Source organism: Solenopsis invicta, chromosome 10 (assembly GCF_016802725.1).
Source record: "Solenopsis invicta isolate M01_SB chromosome 10, UNIL_Sinv_3.0, whole genome shotgun sequence".
Classification (NCBI taxonomy): Eukaryota; Metazoa; Arthropoda; class Insecta; order Hymenoptera; family Formicidae; genus Solenopsis; species Solenopsis invicta.
The window spans coordinates 18,553,005-18,570,658 of record NC_052673.1 but is presented as its reverse complement, the minus strand read 5'-3'; the positions used below and the strand labels follow the sequence as shown (position 1 = coordinate 18,570,658).

At 38.8% G+C, this 17,654-nt stretch overlaps 3 protein-coding genes across 5 annotated transcripts in view; 2 read left to right on the top strand and 1 right to left on the bottom strand.

Annotated features, from left to right (window-relative positions):
• Positions 1-8,151, top strand: part of LOC105197678 (FERM domain-containing protein 5) — a 36,304-nt gene extending 28,153 nt beyond the window's left edge. For 2 of the 3 annotated variants that reach the window (XM_011164161.3, XM_011164160.3), the window contains 2 exons: positions 704-1,216; positions 2,416-8,151. In XM_011164161.3, coding sequence (XP_011162463.2) covers positions 704-1,216; positions 2,416-2,843 — 941 coding nt within the window. In that variant the 3' untranslated portion in view covers positions 2,844-8,151. The remainder of the gene's footprint in view (positions 1-703; positions 1,217-2,415) is intronic. The other variant, XM_011164162.3, reaches the window with a different exon arrangement.
• LOC105207919 (glucose-6-phosphate 1-epimerase) overlaps positions 1-17,654 on the bottom strand; it is a 74,242-nt gene that overhangs the window by 53,701 nt on the left and 2,887 nt on the right. The gene's annotated exons all lie outside the window — the stretch shown is intronic.
• LOC105197680 (unconventional myosin-Ie) overlaps positions 10,011-17,654 on the top strand; it is a 40,486-nt gene continuing 32,842 nt past the window's right edge. Inside the window, exon 1 of the mRNA XM_011164164.3 lies at positions 10,011-10,360. Within this exon, the coding sequence (XP_011162466.1) occupies positions 10,358-10,360 (3 nt within the window). The 5' untranslated portion in view covers positions 10,011-10,357. The remainder of the gene's footprint in view (positions 10,361-17,654) is intronic.

The following is a 17,654-nucleotide window of genomic DNA, read 5'->3' as shown; positions in this document are numbered from 1 at the left end:
TCCACTCGAGTCCATCGCCGCGACGCATGTGTACACGACTGAAAACACGACGAATGAAAACAGCGATTAACCTGTCGAAAGCTTATATATTTGAAGCTTGCATTTAAATTCTACGAAGGAGAAACGTATTCCTAGTCAGACGTTAAACGATCGAATAAGTAGTGTTAAGGTACTATAGTAAGAAAAATATTTAGTATCTCCGATAGAAACTAGTGCATGACGAAGCGTATAACATGCAGAATTTTGCTCTTCTCAGAAAGCGAGGTAATCTTTCGATACCTCTAGAGATTCGAAATTAAACATTCTTCATAAGAATAAAGCTGAGAGAGACGATGACAGAAAATTGGAAAATAAATACATTCGTTCATTATTCTTTATTATAAAGGGAAAAAGTGTGTAAGTGATTGAAAAAAATTGAGGTAAATTGAATTAAAGCGTCGAATTATTCCGCTCGAATCGCTCGCTAAATCTCGAAGAGTAAACGTCGTTCGTGCATCGATGGCGTTCGGTTGCGTCAGCGACGCGCAACCGAAAGCCATCTCTTTTTTTTTTTTATCATTTTTATGGCTATGGGATCGTCGCCCGTGCCGTTGCTGCGTCGCCACCACCGTCGCCGCCGCCGCTGCCGCCGCCGCCGCTTGTGTGTTGGCTTTGTAGAAACCTTCGGTTGATTTGTTTTCTCCTTTTCTTTCTGTTCTTTTAGCCGTAGACGAAAATGATACGCATGCGAGTGCCACCCACACGTCTACTATCACCACCACCACTACCACCATCACCACCTCCAACACCACCACCACAAACCGTGCGAAAGCCAAACTGAAATTTCCCAAGAGCACGCTGAACCGACCGCAACCGTTGTACAGTCAGAAAATAGTGATAGGGTCGGAGGAGCTGGCGGGCCACGACGTCGAGCACGTCGTGCGGCAGCGCATTAACGCCCTGATTAACGAGCGATGCCCGATGGTGGTGCGGTCGACCGCCCTGATAATCAAGAGCTCGAAGGCGCCGGCGAGCGCCAACGGACGCATCCCTCCTGCAGTCAAAAGCGTCAACTTTGAGCGCGACGCGGCTAAAACACGGGTAGAGGTAAGCGAGATCGACGGCGAGGTAGTCCGCGAATCGACGACGACGAAGACCGCCAACGGTTGCGCGAATCTGGCCGCGAGGCCGGGACTGTCGAATGGATTCGATCGCTCGGGACGACGGGAGGCAGCAGGTAAGCGTGAACACCCCAGGACGATGAAACGTCAAACTCCCCTTATTGTGTCTCTTCTGATCTCTTCCTCTGTGTCAGTTACGTATATTACCTCGTCTCTCTTTCTCTCTCTCTCTCTCAATCTCTCTTTCTCCTCTATTCCCGCGTGTACGTCGTTGGAGTTGGACTGTGCTTTGTTACCTTGCGTCTTCCTTTATGTTACGCTTCGATTATTGCAGTCTGCATGGGCTTGTGCCTGTTAACATGTACAAACCGACACAACCGACACGTTGTCTCCCCGCGGCACGGAGAATTCGCGAGAATATCTCTATTTCGACCCTCGTACTTTGCCAATTGGCTATTGGATAAGGGCTTTTCGGCAGATGTTCCGAACCTTTAGGAGATTCACTAAAAGATTCCCGTCACATAGCCAAGTTCCGAGTACGATGGTCAAATTAGTAAAATAACGATCGCAATTACGAGAGTGTACGATGATTAGAAAAGAGCACGCGTATACGTGAGGCAGTTATCTGTCGATCTCCTCTGTAGGATCGGTTCGTGAAAATCGATAATTCTACGTTCATCTGATTCTCACTCGAACGAGCCCCATCAATTTTTTTATTCGACAAAATCATATTTCAATGAAATCAAACGTGACATTTTTTTCCAAATTTTTTTATACTTTTTATCCTGCTTTCCAACATTTCATTTTGTATCACGCATTTATAAAAATATTACGCGCACTTCGAATTAATCAATCAGATAAGTTGATTATTCCGTCTCGATAAATAACGCAATTTGCAGGACATTATGCGAATTTGCACTTTCAAGAAGACATTTGAGAGAAATGGTTGGTTCTTATTATCTTTTGAATTCAATTGTGCGATATAAGCTGTTTGATATGAATACATTTGTTTTTTTATCATTTGTGCGCGTAATTGATTCAGTTTACGAGTTTTAGTTTTCGAGAATTAAAGGCAAAGGAGACATTGGCCCGAATAGGTAAACGCAAGTGAGAGGAAAAAAGAATGATTTCAATTGACTTTACGATGTGATAAAAAAAGTTTCGCCAGTTCCACGAACGTGATCCTGAAATGTCGGAAATCGCCAGAGCTTTCGCACTTGTAACGTCTTCGTCCCTCTTTACGAATCGCGCCGCGGCCGCGCGCGCGCGCTAACACAGTCATTCAATAGCATCGATCGCGTCCTTTCTGTTTCAGTCGGTCAGCACGAGGGCGAGGCGAACGATTACTACTTCAGGGACTCCTTCGACCACTCTTCGTCGGAGAGCCAGCTGTTGGATGCGTCCGGCAAGCCGCACAGCCGGTCGGTGACGCCGGTACCGAAGATGCAGAAACTGCAAAATTCCAAGCTCTGCCTGCAGCAGCAGCATCATCACCAGCATCATCAGGGCGTCCGTCGTGCGGTGAGCGGCAAGTTCAGACACAGGAGCTTGCACGTGGTCAGGATCTTTATATCGGCGTTCATGCTGACGATCACGGTGCTGTTCATCGTGACGGTGTTGGTGTTTGAGACGGACACGACGCTGTTCAACAGCTTGCGCAAGACGCCGGAAATGGTGGCCTTAAGGAGCCAATATTACGTTCCGATCAAGGAGTTCCTGCGGACCAAGCTCGGCCTATTCTGATGCGACAAGATGACCGGGCCGAAGTCGTCCTACGTCGTCGCGTAGCTCGCTCTCTCCCTTCAGTGCCAAGTTGCCAGGACGGACTCGTGACTCGTGACTGAGAATTACGGCGCACAAGTCGCGAAGAAAAGAACATGCGCCTTTTTTCCTTATCCTTCCTCCCCCTGTCTCCAATCCTCATTCTCCGTCGTTGCGCGCCGTCGCGCGTCGCAGCTTGGTCGCACGAGCGTGAGTGCTTCGGACCGAGAAAACCGAGTGCTACCGGAAGCAGAAGAAAGGAAGGAAGAGGAGAGACGAGAGAAGCGTCGCGCGTTCAAGGGATCAGCCGAGGTCGGAATCTCGCCGCTCGCGCAATTAAAGCGTGAGAAACGTGTTCTAATTCAATTCGATTGACGGAAAATCACAATTCTGTATAAAACAAGAAACTGTACAAAGGTTGTATTTAATCGGGATGTGAGCAAGATGTATGTATAAAATTGTATTTATGCGTTCTACTTTATCCGCGAATCTTCTTAAATCGCTTATTACGCGAAGAGCGTTTTACGATCAAGCGTTTTATTTCACCAAGTTTCTCCGACTCTTCTCATTGGTTCAGTTGGCTCTTTTCCATGAGTTGCTTCGGTTGCAGGAAAAGCAACATATTTATTTCGCGGACATTAAGTCTCTTCAGTTATGAAATAATTTTCTTTTGTGAGAATATCTCGCAGTATATACCTATTTAATAACAATATTAATCATTGATCTATTGAAGGCATTTAAATCAAATTTCAATATTCCTGTATATAATTGCAATGATCAAAGACAAATATTTCGGTCGTTGAATTATTCATCTTAAAAATTGCAATTGGCTCGATCTAAAACTTTGTTACACTAAACATATTGCATGCAATTGTAGCAATATCTCGCGCCTTGCTTGCGTTTTATCCATGTCGTTATATTTGAAAAAAAGACAAAAAAAAACAGATTACAAATTTTGGCTATAAGAAAAGCTCGATTTTCTTCAGTGCAGGTGATACCTTCCGGACTCGGACGGACGTTATATATACATAGTGCGATGTTGGTTATCGAATGGCCTATCGTGTTACTATGAAGAGAACGAGGACAGGAGTGCTCTTTCTCCGGATTTTCGCGAAACTTTTCCCCCGTGTGTCACGGATAATACGAAGAGACGCGCAAATAACGCAATGTTACGCGCACGCGCGTGCCACTAAAATAGACAAAATAAAATATTTTGACATTGTGAAGAAACGAAAGAAAGAGCATACATACATACACACCTACACACACAAAGGCGAATGTGTAATATAATATACATATTATATATACGAGTATATACATACAAATCATTGACGAAGCGACGCTACTTATAGGAACTTTAGATTATTTTAAACCATCAACGAAAAGCAATCGTTTTGTAGATAATTGTAGGCTATATACGTGCAGCTCTAGTACGGAAATGGTGGAGGATATTGCGTGGCAGCATTAAATTGATGAGGTTCCCCGCTGATTTCGATCCGCTGTCGGATTTCTTTGCGTTTTTATTCGGATGTGCGCGAGCATAGATGCGCTTGATGTGCGTAATCACTTTGTCTCGTCATCTTATTCTATCGCGAGAGTATAACATCCTTCATCGCAGTGTGCAAATTCTTGATATACATCTTAAGGATATGTCTCTTCTACGAAAGTAAGATCGGTCAGAACCTGCCTTCGTGAATGTAAATCACGTTTGATAAAATTAGAGAAACTTTGAGAAAATTTATCTTTTAATCCTTGCGTTTTACATAAGTGCAGTGATTCTATGAAAAATATGTAATTGGATAACGGTATATACGTAAAACGCGTTAATTTCCAATTTTTTAAATAAAAAAATTATATAATTGAATTAAAAAAAATATATTATCGTTTCTTTTTGCAGATTAATTGTACGCAATTTCTCGAAATATTACTTATGTTAAAGTAAAGCAATTTGCTACATATTTGAATACTTTCGCCAGTACGAGTAGGTCCTGATTCGTCTTACACTTTAAACTGAATGTCCGCTCCAGCGTTTTACTACCGAAAGTAACAAAATTTTCCTATCGATAGCAAAAATTTTCGAAAAGAAAAGTGGTCGATAACACTCTCGACTCTTAGTTAATCGTAAAGTTGTACAGTTGACATTTGTTCTCGAGACGAAGGGCTTTTAACTCTCGAGTGGACACGCAGCCTCACTGTCAGCCATTTTTCCTAAAAGTGCCTACGCTGTCTTACACCCTTTCGTGTCATTCGATTCGCTCGAAATCCGCCCTAAGCTGAACGAAAATGGGGTGGCGCGAGGAAAAAGGTGAAACGGAAACTAAGTAAATTAATGAATCTCATGCCGATCTTCGCGTCGAAGCGTGGCGGCGTTCTTCTCTCTCGCGAGATCTGTTTATATCTCAGGTCGTTAACGTTATAGATTCGCGAAATTCTTGAGATCGATTCTGAAAGACGGATTTGTCAGCTCGAAGGTGTTTCGACGAAACGAAAAGTATCGTTGAGAGTACAGACGGCTCTAGACTATTAGAGTGGTAACTGTGCGAGACGCGGTATGTCGTTGTTAATAACGCAGGTTTCGTGAGATTTCGGACATTCCCCAGGTGAGCAGTAAACCAAACCTCCCTTCTAGTCTATTATTAGCGTTGTCGGGGAAAACGCACGTTTCGGACTGGCATACGAAACCTCACTTCCGCGGCTTACTAATAAGCCGGCTGGGATGAGATTAGTTTAAATCAAAATTTAACGCGTTTAAATTAGATAATGTTAGAGATGAAGAGTAATCCGTGCGAGAAGATCACGTTTCGTTCGACGACCAAACGTTTCTCGCTGGAGCAGGAGAACGCCGTAAGCGACAAGCTAATTGTATAAATAAACGAATGTCAATTGCAATATAATGTAATTCTAGTTATTAATTAAGGGTACCGGCTCTCGCTGGGTCAATCGATGTAAAAAAAAAGAGAAAAAAAATTTTAAAAGAACTGATAAAGTTTGAAAATTGATATGCTACTTCTTAATCCAAATCTGAATGATTCTATTCTACGAGCAATCTTTGAAAGTAAAATTATTCAATGGATACATCAAATAAGGGAAAACAATCTCTTGCCACGTTCAATTTATTATGTATGATCATATACGGTCTTAACAATTCAGCATTAATTCAATTGTGTGAATTTGAGACTATATATGATACTCGAGAGTTTGTACTTAACGGAGCTACTTACAATTTTAAAAACTCAGAGAAGCATGTACTAATGGGGGATTGGAATTCCCGCTTGGAATTGCCGCGAGTCTCGATTATTAAGAATTGCGCATCGGAGAGTAACACTTTCAAGTAGACACTCGGTCTAAAATCCAAAGAGCAGAATGGACAATTTGTTGGATGAAAAAGGATGAAACGGACTGATATTGCGAGTTCAAGATCGTCGGGACGTGGCACAGCCTCTGCTCGATACACTTTTCAGAACTTCCCCCATAAGAATTAAGTTATCATAGAGGATATGCAGCTGTATATAGAAAGGAGGAGGAAGGAAGAAGGTTCATTGTAATGTTAAAATTGTTAAAAAAAAAAAGTTTGCGAATTATATGATCTTTGTGCAACGATTGAAGACAGGCAATACACAGGACGTGTCCAAAAGATAGAAGGTAACATATGTTTTCAATAATTTAGATCTAGTTGATAACGTAATTATTGGTGACAAATTTGGTGCCAGACGTGTTATAATTAGCTCTCTTTAATTTGGGGAGTCGTTCAAACATTCAATTCATATCGAAACGGTTAGATCGTAAACAGTCTCTTGCGTGGAATTTTTAGTAAACAGAGAAACTCGAGATTCTTTTGAGAATATGTAATCCTATATGTTGTATATTTTAAAAACGTAAAATGTAATTGCGCATACGTGAAAAATTCAAAGTTAAAATATCCCTTTATAATATTCGTATTATCGATAAGATTTTTATATTATTAGTTGACACCGCAAGCCGCGTTTCCTTATTGTAAATTGATCATGGTTGAACCCTCTCAGGTCTGAATTTGTTTGAAAAATGGAACAATACAAAAATAAAGTCAAAACGTAAAAATTCAAAATGGCAAATCTGATATGGCGAATGATATATCAAAATAATAAGATATTAAATTGAAATTATTTATTATGGACGTAATTGGACGAATTTTATTTGACGTAAATGCAAAAGAAATTGTTTATTACAAACAGATTTTTTTCTCGCAACCTGTAAGTATCGACCAATAACATTTCTTCCCATTGGTAATTATTTTTCAAATCATTGAAACAAAAAGTACGTGCGTTTATAAATTATGTATAATATAAATATCATTAGAAATTTATCCTGTCAGTTATATTTCAGTTATCACCAAAATAATACAAAAATAATATTGCACATATTGAACGTTCCACGATTAATTCGAAAACTTGTCGATTTTATTACGTAAATAATTTGTTTAATCTTATTATTGTATTTATCGCAATATTTTTCAATTTAAACAAGTTTTAGTTGAATAACTCAATATTTACCAAAGATATGATTTTTTTGAAGATACTGATACATATGTATGTATGTATCATTAGACCTGAAAGGGTTAACGCATTATACGCAAATTTGCAAACAATAGTAATCTTCAATTAAGATTACGCATGCGTCGCGCGACTGTAAAATCCCAAATTCAATATCGCGTTAAATCGTAAAATTCGTAATCGTTTTTTGGCGCGCAATCAGTGACCGTACTTGACGCTGAACACGGCTATACGTCAATTGTTACTATAATTACTTGATATCGCTGCCGAAATGTGCGGATCTTCATATAAATGTACATTTAGCCTACTGCGTTACTTTTAATAGTCAAGTTGTTGAGGTTCTCGGGATTAATTCGTTAGATATTTATTTGATAACTAATGGGTAAGTAATTAAATTTATTCGCTGTAGCTGCTACATGAAATGAATTTCAACCGAACCTTTATACGAACGCGACTGCGGGAATAATTTAACAGAGGGCTAAATACTATGTTGTGTACAAATGTGACGGTGGATGTTGAGTATAAGTGCAATGTTAATTAAAAACGGCCGACGCGACGACGAGAATGGAGCTCTGCGCTAATCAAAACGAAATAACGATGATAATCTTTCTACAATCTCCATTCGTATGTACACTTTTTGTACGCTTGCAAATTGTAGCGAACAGTTGTAGTCGTATGAGGGGGTGCGTTTTTTTTTCCTGGTCTGTTAGTCCTTGAAATTTTGTATCGCATGCATGAATAAACAAAACATTTCATTGCAATCTCACGAAGCGAAATATTCAATAAAATACCATCCAGAGTTTTTATTTAACAAAAATCCTTCGGCAAGAAATTTATTCGAAGAAATAAACGGATTTTTTTGGTTCCTCCATCGACTGAAAATAAAATAGGAATCAGATGCGTGAATATCAATTTTTCAAGCCTTCACAATTATAATTATAATTATTCAAATTTCGCTGTAAAACGATCGTAAAACATAAATAACAGATTTATTGCTAATATATATAGTATTATAGCTTGTTGAAAAATACGAGCAACATAATATTAACAGAGATATCGAAGTTGACAACGGAATAATCTAATCGGTGAAGACGATAACAAAAATTTGTCACAAGCTTTATTTAGTCACGCATGCAGTTTGAAAAAGAAGATATCATTTCGTCAATATAGCACCACGAATGAGACCACATAACGCGGATATCATTATGATTCATCGTGCCGTGATTTTATGAGAGCCGCGATCTATCGTTGATTTTCCTGTTACTCGTGCCAAACGTGTACATTTCGTAATACTAGAAAAAAATATAGTTTTGCAAGTCAACTACAATTTTTTAGTTGCAAAAAATTAACTGACCGAGGTAAATAAATGACTAAAAAAAATAATATGCTACGCACATGTTCGATACTTGATCGATCTAACAGATAGAATTTAAATCTAAACTGTTTGTGAACTTTAGAAAGAAAATCTTTCTGTGGCGCCTATTCATGTTAAGGTCAATCATACTTGTTACAAAATTTGGTTGCATAATTGGCAATGAGAGCTAAATTTTCTAGAAATTCTATAAGTGATATTTTAGCAACAATATTTCAGCAGATACAAAAAAATAACGATAAATTTTTTATGTGACACCTAGAAATCTATCTACATCAGCAAAGTATTTTTTCAAGTGAGCGTAGAGTTGCGAGTGATTTTTAAACGCTAGCCAACGCCTGGGCCTCCAAGGCCCGATTGTATCAACGTTATTTTGGTTTTAAGCGATACTTGAGTATGTGTCTCTGTCTTTATATTCTTTTTAGAAAGAAAGATAAAAATAGATAGTTCAAGTCTCGTTTAAAACCAAAATAACTGGGTTGGTGCTACTGGGTCTAACAATAAGACACCTTAATCTGTTAACGGAAAGGCGTAATCGCCGCGGAGATCGGGAGACTGGCGTCTCTCGCGAAACTGGGACGAGTTCATCTGTGGAAAGTGATTTAACAACGGCCTTGGATTAACGCAGCTTAGCGATCTCATGAAGAAGGCGTAGGCTACACCTGCCCGTGAAAGGAAAGTACCACCTGGCTATTGATGTTTTGCTAGGACCTATAATACTGGAACGACCATCGGCGGTCGTTATCGCAACGTGTACTCGTATATACAAACATCGATAAGTACCCGATTAACTTTCACGTCGACATGTGTGCCGATGTTTCCTTTTGGCTGTCGTTACTTCTACGCGCGGCACTAAACATCTGAAAGACAAAATCGATAAACGCGCGACGCGATAAATACAAGTCCCATATCTCTCACGACTTAATCTGACTTAACGCGCTACGTAGCACGCGTTTTTTTTTTTTCTTTGTACGCGTGTCTCTCGGAAGCCAAATTAAGCCGCTCCACAAGATAAAAAGAGAGAGAAAAAAAAGCGAGAAGAAGACTGACGCGCGGTTAGTCCCTGTAATTAAGAAATTTATAAAAGTGGACTCGTGCGATCGGTAGCACGTGCACAGCTAACTCGAGCTTCTAAAATTATACGATCGCGACGCGCGACGCGCGACGAGAAGATAACGTGAGGCGTGCGAGGAATCCAGGTCCCTCGGAGTTATACATCGCGGAGACACGGGACACGGGACACGGGACACGGCGCGTCGCGCCTCTCTTACAAAGGCAAGCGTGCGTCCCGGCACCGGTTGCCCCGTGACTCACCGTGGCCGTTCAGTCCGCGACGGACCACGAAGCCGTCGACATCGGACGTGTGTGTACGCGCGCACGTCTTCCGGTCCCGACCGCGGCGTTTCCACCTGTCGTCTAAACGTGAGTCGCTGGTCGCTCGTCGCTGTTCTATGAGCGATCGATGATTATCCTCCGGTGTGTCACGTGCGTCATTTGTGTCAGCGACATGACTCGGAGCGGTTAAGGCCTGCCATCAAGTGATACTACTAGGTGACGAATTTCGGTGGACTACCTTCTCTTTCAATTTCAACGACATGGTAATTGAGAACATTTAATTATATAAACGATACGCCATCTGCCGATCTAAGTATCGATAATAGAAATTTATTTGAATTATCGACGTTAAGCAGAATTGAGTTCCGAAAAAAGATTCAAGTGTTATTCTTTTAAAGTGAGATAAACATTACAATTTTGTTGTTGAATAACTTAATTTTGGTGTCTCAAGTGTTTCATTTATTACACTGAGAAAAAAATTGTTAACTTGACTAAAATTTTTAGTTCGATTAAATTTTTTCAGTTCGAGTATTTATGTATTCGATTTAAGTACATGAAATACTTGAACTTTAAGCATTTATATATTTAACTTAATTACGTATATAGTTAATTTAAGTACATATATATTTGGATTGAAGAAATTTAATCAAGTTAAAGTATTTAATAACTTTTTTAGTGTATTGTTACATGTATTGTTAAATGAATATAGATGCACAGACAACAATTTTACTAGTATCTAGAAATTTAGCTAGATACAGATCAAAAATAATTTTATATTGGACTATCAAAATTATTATGTAAGACATTCAAATATAGTGAAAGAACGATTTTGGTTGAAAATACACTTCTGAAAATAATTGTTGGATCATTAAAATAATTACATTGCACTGAAAAAAATATTTGGTTACTTTACCAAATTTGATAATAGTTATCAAATTTTTTTTAATGCAATGTAATTATTTTAATGTTTCAACATAATTATTTTCATATCCGTATTTTCAACAAAATTGTTCTTTCCATTTCTTTCAGTGTACAATGATGCTATAGCTGCAAAAAATTTTAACATTCTAACAACTAGCTTTAACGTTCAGTTTTTTAATGGTTCAACATAACCATTTTCAGATCTACATTTCAGTAAAATTGTTTTTTTCCGTGTGCAAAAAATATTCACGATTGTAATTTATAATACAGGAGTAGAAATTAAATTTTTTATTAAAATAAGAAATGTTAAAGGAACGTGCGATGTCTCGTGTCGCGCTATAAAATTGCGAGAGCCGCCTCTCCCCCCGGACTTGAATATAAATATATATATGTTCTGTCGCACTCAATCTGACCTCGCAGTAAACTTTAAATTCAGCCCAGATTGTATCGTGTCGCTTTGACTCTTGGAACGTGAATAATGAAGTGTCTTGTAGTCGAGTGACGTCAGAAATATTTCCCCATCAATGTTCTTACCTTCGACACAAATATTAAATCTCTTGCAAGAAGATAATTTTTTTTTTTTAATGATTAACTCAACCGTGCACAAGCCTTTGTTTTTATCGCGCAAAGTATCGAGCACACGATAATAAGGAAGAATGTGCCGAATTGTAGAAATTGCGAAGGCTGATTTTGTGAAGAAGGAAGAGCCGGAGCAATCGTGGGATTGTTAGTAGGATTCCGTGATCTTCGCGTGATCTTCGTGTCACGAGTGCGAGACTCCTTGCGTCCCGCCTTTCTTTGTCTCGTGATCCGTGAACGGGAAGTGATTCATTTTCTCGAGGCTCAATGGCAAGACTAAAATGCCTCAACATCGAACGTGATGCAGGAAACACTTTCTTGAGGCAAAGATGATTAATTGTCCTCGTTTAATTAAAGCGCGATCTTTAGTGAGACGTAACGGCGTTACGTTTCATCACTCGCGAGGGAATCGGGGAAGACATTTAGAGGCGGCTTTGAAATTAATTGGAAACCGATAATTATCCCATTTTACATTGAATGCCACAGTGTGAATGCCTCGAACAAGGACTCTGTCGCGTAAATTGCCTTCGAGAGAAAATAGTCACGGTGATGACGTACTTGATATACGGATCGGTGAACGGTCAATTCCAGGAAATCCATTAATCATCGAAACTCCGGAGCATTTTAAAATCTTGGATTGCATCTTGATCGTCAGAATATTTTAATAATCTTCATATTTTAATAATTCTAATAATTCTACTTTGCGCAAATGCGCGCGATAATTAAATTTGATTGAAAATTGAATTGGTTCTTTATTGAATTTTAATGCCTCTGAAAGAAATCTTGACGCAATGCGTTCATCTCGAATTAAGTAGGTTTTGCGCGTGGTGTTACGAGCGAAATACTACGTACAGTTGTATTACGAAATTGAACTGACAATTGTACTGTACTCTTACAAGCTTTATTTAATATAAGTCCTACGAGATGTTAGTTGAGAGCCGACTTACGACTAACTATTCTAAATCAAGAGGGATCTTCTTCTCGGCATTAGAAGAGTTTATGATAAACTATAAACAATGCGTGAAGTGTTCTAAATGTAGAAAACATTTGTTCAATTGTTCAAGAATTCGATTTCTTACAAAGAAGAGAAAACGTGAGGATCGATGCAAAATACAAAGGTCTGTTTGATTAAGACTAAATAATGCGTCGGAAATTTGGAGAGCGGTCAACCAAAGTAAAAAAAGTAGATGGTTTATTGGCTTGTCAGAGATTACCAGATTAGATGTTACTTGTAGGGAAACTATTTGTAAAGAATTTTACGATGGAAGATTTTTATGTTCAGACGTATTGAGATATGTGTCGCGGCACGTAACGGCGGTCACATAGTAAAGTTACCTTTGATGCCGCGGCGACGATCGGAATTCCCGATGCAACACGCACACTACGATCGCTGCCTAATAAATTTACAAACCAGAACTATGCGGCATTGCACCTCGCGCGCGCTTACACGCACAGTGAGTCACGTTTTCCACGGACGGACTTTAACAGGTTCGTTGAACTAGTTTGCGCCTTTTTCTCGCATCTTCCTCGCTCCGTCCCTCACTTTCGTGAGCGAGGTAAGTATCTAGCTGAGAGGCTTTCGTAGGCGATCTCTATTTGGCTCGAACGGTTGAAGGAACGATTGCCGTCACACGGTCGCCTTATTGGACGTTGTCAACTATGTAAGTGCATCTCGGATTGAATGCCGTCGACAATTACATTAGCGACAGCTGAGCGACAGATTACAAGAGAAATCTCCATTTTTACGAAGATGCTTCTAAACTTTGAATATCTATATTTTTAATGCGCAGCATGTTCCGTTTCCACACTGAGAAAAAATTTTTTTAATAAAAAAAATACATTTTTAAAAAATATATTTTGATGCGAGCATTTGTTTGTTCTGTTTAAGTAAAAATATTTACTATTAAGTAAATATACGTATTAAGCATCCAATCTTATATTTTTACATTTAAATAATGATTGGAAAAATAATCCAACAGTAAATATTTTTCGAAGAACTGAAAGAAAAGAAAACTTGATTACAAATTATTTCTTCATTTATTTACATAAGCATTTCAACCAAGAAATTTGTTAACTTGACTACAAATGAATAAGCTATCGAGTAAATAATTTTTTGTCTTAAGGAAAATTTTTTTGTTATAAGATATTTATTTCTCGGTGCAAGGCGATTTGATAGCTTGACGAATACATTTCGACAAAAGGAAAAAAAAATTTTGCTAAAGTAAGTCTAAAAATTTAGCTAAGTACAAATCTTGTTGGCTCATCAAAAAATAATAATGAAGACTGCGTTCAAGCATAACGGTGCATAAAATTTTGACACTGTGGCAACCAGCTTGAGCATTCCACATAATTATTTTGATAGTGTATCGAACATTATTTTCAGATTCAGCTAAATTTGTGCACAACCGTTCTCTCTCTGTGCAGATAAAGCGTTATCGATATTTATTAGAACAGATACTCGTCATAGAGACGCAGCGGGGAATCCGGATATGCTGGCAATAACATTAGAACAGCAATTTCTTCCAATTTTCATAGCGATTTTCATTGCGACATCATCCGATAGTTCCATTCACGGGGCAAAATCCTTTCCAATTGCAGCTATCTAATGGACTATCTCCTATTCTGGAAATCAGAGCGATCGTAACGGTGTAAAGCATAGGGAGAAAGAAAGAGAGAGCGAAAGAGAGAAGAATCGTCATTGATGCGTGTAATGACGAATACCTCAAAACTCTCCCCGATAAGGTATCGGTAACCTTACCTCCGTACCTTCTGAGAACACTTTTACAACTGTTATTATGCACTGGGAATTTTACGGTTGTGCACATTGCGTACACCGACCGATATAATGGGATATCCTGTTAGGATTTGCATTTGCGTTACGACTTTTGCAACGTTCCCCATCATAGGGGTCGATAAATATTTATTTTTAAAGAAGCTCTATGGGGAGACGGAGGGATTTATCAAAGCGCCACCAGAGAATTGATTTTTATTGACACGTGGCTCTAAAGGGACTCTCAATTTCTCTTCCCTTTTATAACGATAGGCATTACGATGTGTAGCGCGATATAATTGAATCTATTATTTTTCAACTCGATTCAACTGGAGACAGCCGCAGAGTGACGCGCGTGCAGTATGCCTTCAATCTTTCTCCTCGATCCAGAGTTGCACGATTTTCTCACAAATTTAGGTTTCGTTATTTTTGTTAAATTTTTAAGAGAAGATAAAAATACTATAGATCTTAATATTTATCTCCCTAAAAAGTTACCTTGAACTTTTTATTCTCTCAAAAGAGTTCCTCTTGATAATCTCTTTCCAAGCTTTAGTTGTTGTTAGAACGTGATGACCCCTCGTATTTCTGTGCGTTTTTTACACTATACGGGACCTACAGTTTAAATGCCAGTTCCGAACGGCTTTAAAAGGGTTCTCATGGCAAGATACCGTCGGTGATTTGCCATTGCCTTTCGAGAGATAGCCATCGAATAGAATCAGATGTTTCTCCTGATAATAGTAAAACCCAAATTTGAAGGAAAATTTTTTCAACCTGGTAACTTCACCTCGATCACTCGGAATTTCGCGGCGGCGACTCTTTCCCTCCCTCACAAAGGAGAGAGAGAGAGAGATCGTTATCAAGAAGACGGGTTAGGCAACGCGTTATCAAAGGCGTACAAATATAAATCTAGCGGGACGATAACGCACGCACACACGTCACGCACACGTCCTTGCGTCGCGTGCTTTGTAATCGCGGCATTGTTAATCGTTCCGAAGGATGCAAGCGGTAACAAGGCCAAGGAACGCGTGTTCGTCTTATTGTCCAAGCCGGTCTTCGAATTGCGTGTTTTAACGTACAAGACGAATTCCCTGTGCGTTAAGAACGAAGTCATGAGATAATCTTTCTAAGAATATTCTTGAGTATATCATTTTCTATCGTGAACGTCTCCACCTACCATGAGTCACATTGCTTCTGAGACTTCAAACGACAGATTTAAAGCAGATTTAAACGGTAGCGTTTGGCGTCGGGTCATTATTGTGAGAAAAATTTTTATCTCTCCGTGAAGAAAAAATTTGTTAGAAAACTAAAATATTTAGTCCGATACGTTCAATTAAACACTAGGTTTGATGATTCAACATTTGCATTTAATTGCACAAAAAAAGTTATAGTTTATTCATGTCAACCATTCAAAATTTTTTAAACCAAGACTTGATTAAACCAACTCAATATTTAGTGCACGTATCGGAATAAATATTTTAATTTTTCAAGAAATTTTTTTTCTTGGTGCATTCATAAGCTTCTTAGAAATTTTCAAATATTTCTTTCTTTTAGAACCGTGAAAGTCTTTTCACGTCTTCTTAAAAACCTACGTCGTGTACTGTATATTATTATTTACTTAATTATATTTATAGAGAACTATAATTTTATTAAGTATATTATTGGGTTGACTAATAATTTTGCGCGGTTAATTTAAAAGACAATTTGTTTTACAATAACTTTCATAGCCAAAAATTGGCCGTTTGGACGTACTACTTTTTATCATCTTTCGAGCAGATTCATGTAATTTCTCGTTCAAAGAACTTCCTGTTTGTCTCGATGAAAAACTAAAGCAAACCATTGATAAAAAGCACACGGAATTATTGACCAAGCCGATCGCAACTCAGATATTGTAGATCTAAGTATATACTTAGATAATATTGTATACTATCGTATACTATCGTGTAATATCGTAAAATGACTTATACACGTGCGATGATACATTCGGTTTGCATCCATTATGCGACAATGTTGGCTTATCGATAACAGGAGATTGCGTTATCATCTGGCTGACAATGAGCGATTTGCTATGGGCGAATATGCTTAAATGTCGAATTGATAAGTAACAGGAAAATACATTTAATTAATAAGATTTTAATTAAAACAATAAATACATCCCAGTGAGAAATGACCTATTGAATCGATATCAGTTTGATAATTTCAACGTTGAATCAATATCGATTCCACTATCATTTCTCACTAGAATATGCATCTTCGAGCTAAATTCCTGCAAAAGTCCCGCGGGTTTAGTTGGAAATAGAATTTCAGCTGAACAGTTCTTTTAAGCAGAAAAATAGAGACAGGCTGATCTCTTCGGACAGTCAACATAGCGATATACCGTGAGAAATTTAGTTTCGACAGTAATTTCCAGCGAGATATAACAGATCCGCGACAGCAGTTGCGCGATATCTCGTTGACCGCCACCGCGCCGGCGGAACTGCGGTGAACGAACAGACGGTTTCATTGCAGCGGAAGCCGTGAAATCATGCCTCTGGTCTGTGGCCTGGTCTGGTCCGGCACGCGCGGACCTCGGCACAACAAGAGGGAACGTTATGCGATCGATCGCGCGGTCAGTAGCCCCATCAGTCATAATTAGCTGACCCTATAACAGCCCCGCCGATTGAGTAGCTTGACTGCGACATCGCCACTCGTTTCCATTGTCGACGAAATCCGCGTTGTCTGTCGTTGAAATAACAACGAGTAAGCGGAAGCTGGAAGCGTGACCATTCGTCTCGTTGGGCATTGTCAGCTGAGCCATTCTCGCCGCTTTCTATACGGACTCTCTGACGAAATCACGTCCTTTTCTTCCCCCCCTCCACTTCTCTCTTTCTAACTTTCCCCAATTGTAGTCCGTTTTGTCAGACCATTTACATGTCGCATATGGGCGAATTGCTCCGCTAATACTAATTGGACCAAGATGTTAACCGCGGCATATGGTCGATCGATAGTGACGTACGTGCCTTTATAGAGACACAGAGAGAAGAAGAAAATTGTTTTATAAACTGCTTATATATGTGTACATTTATGTTTCTTAAAAATGATAGTTAATAGTTTTGACATATATATGAAATATGTAGATGGAAAGAACGGTTTAGCTACACAGAAAAAAAATTTATATCAAGTTAACAATCATTGTTTCATATATAAGCAAGAATGTAAATCTTCTTCAAAAAATTTATAATCTTAAACAGACATGATTGATCTACGTGAAGAGAACAATTTTCTTGATGTAAGCAAATTATGTCTATTTA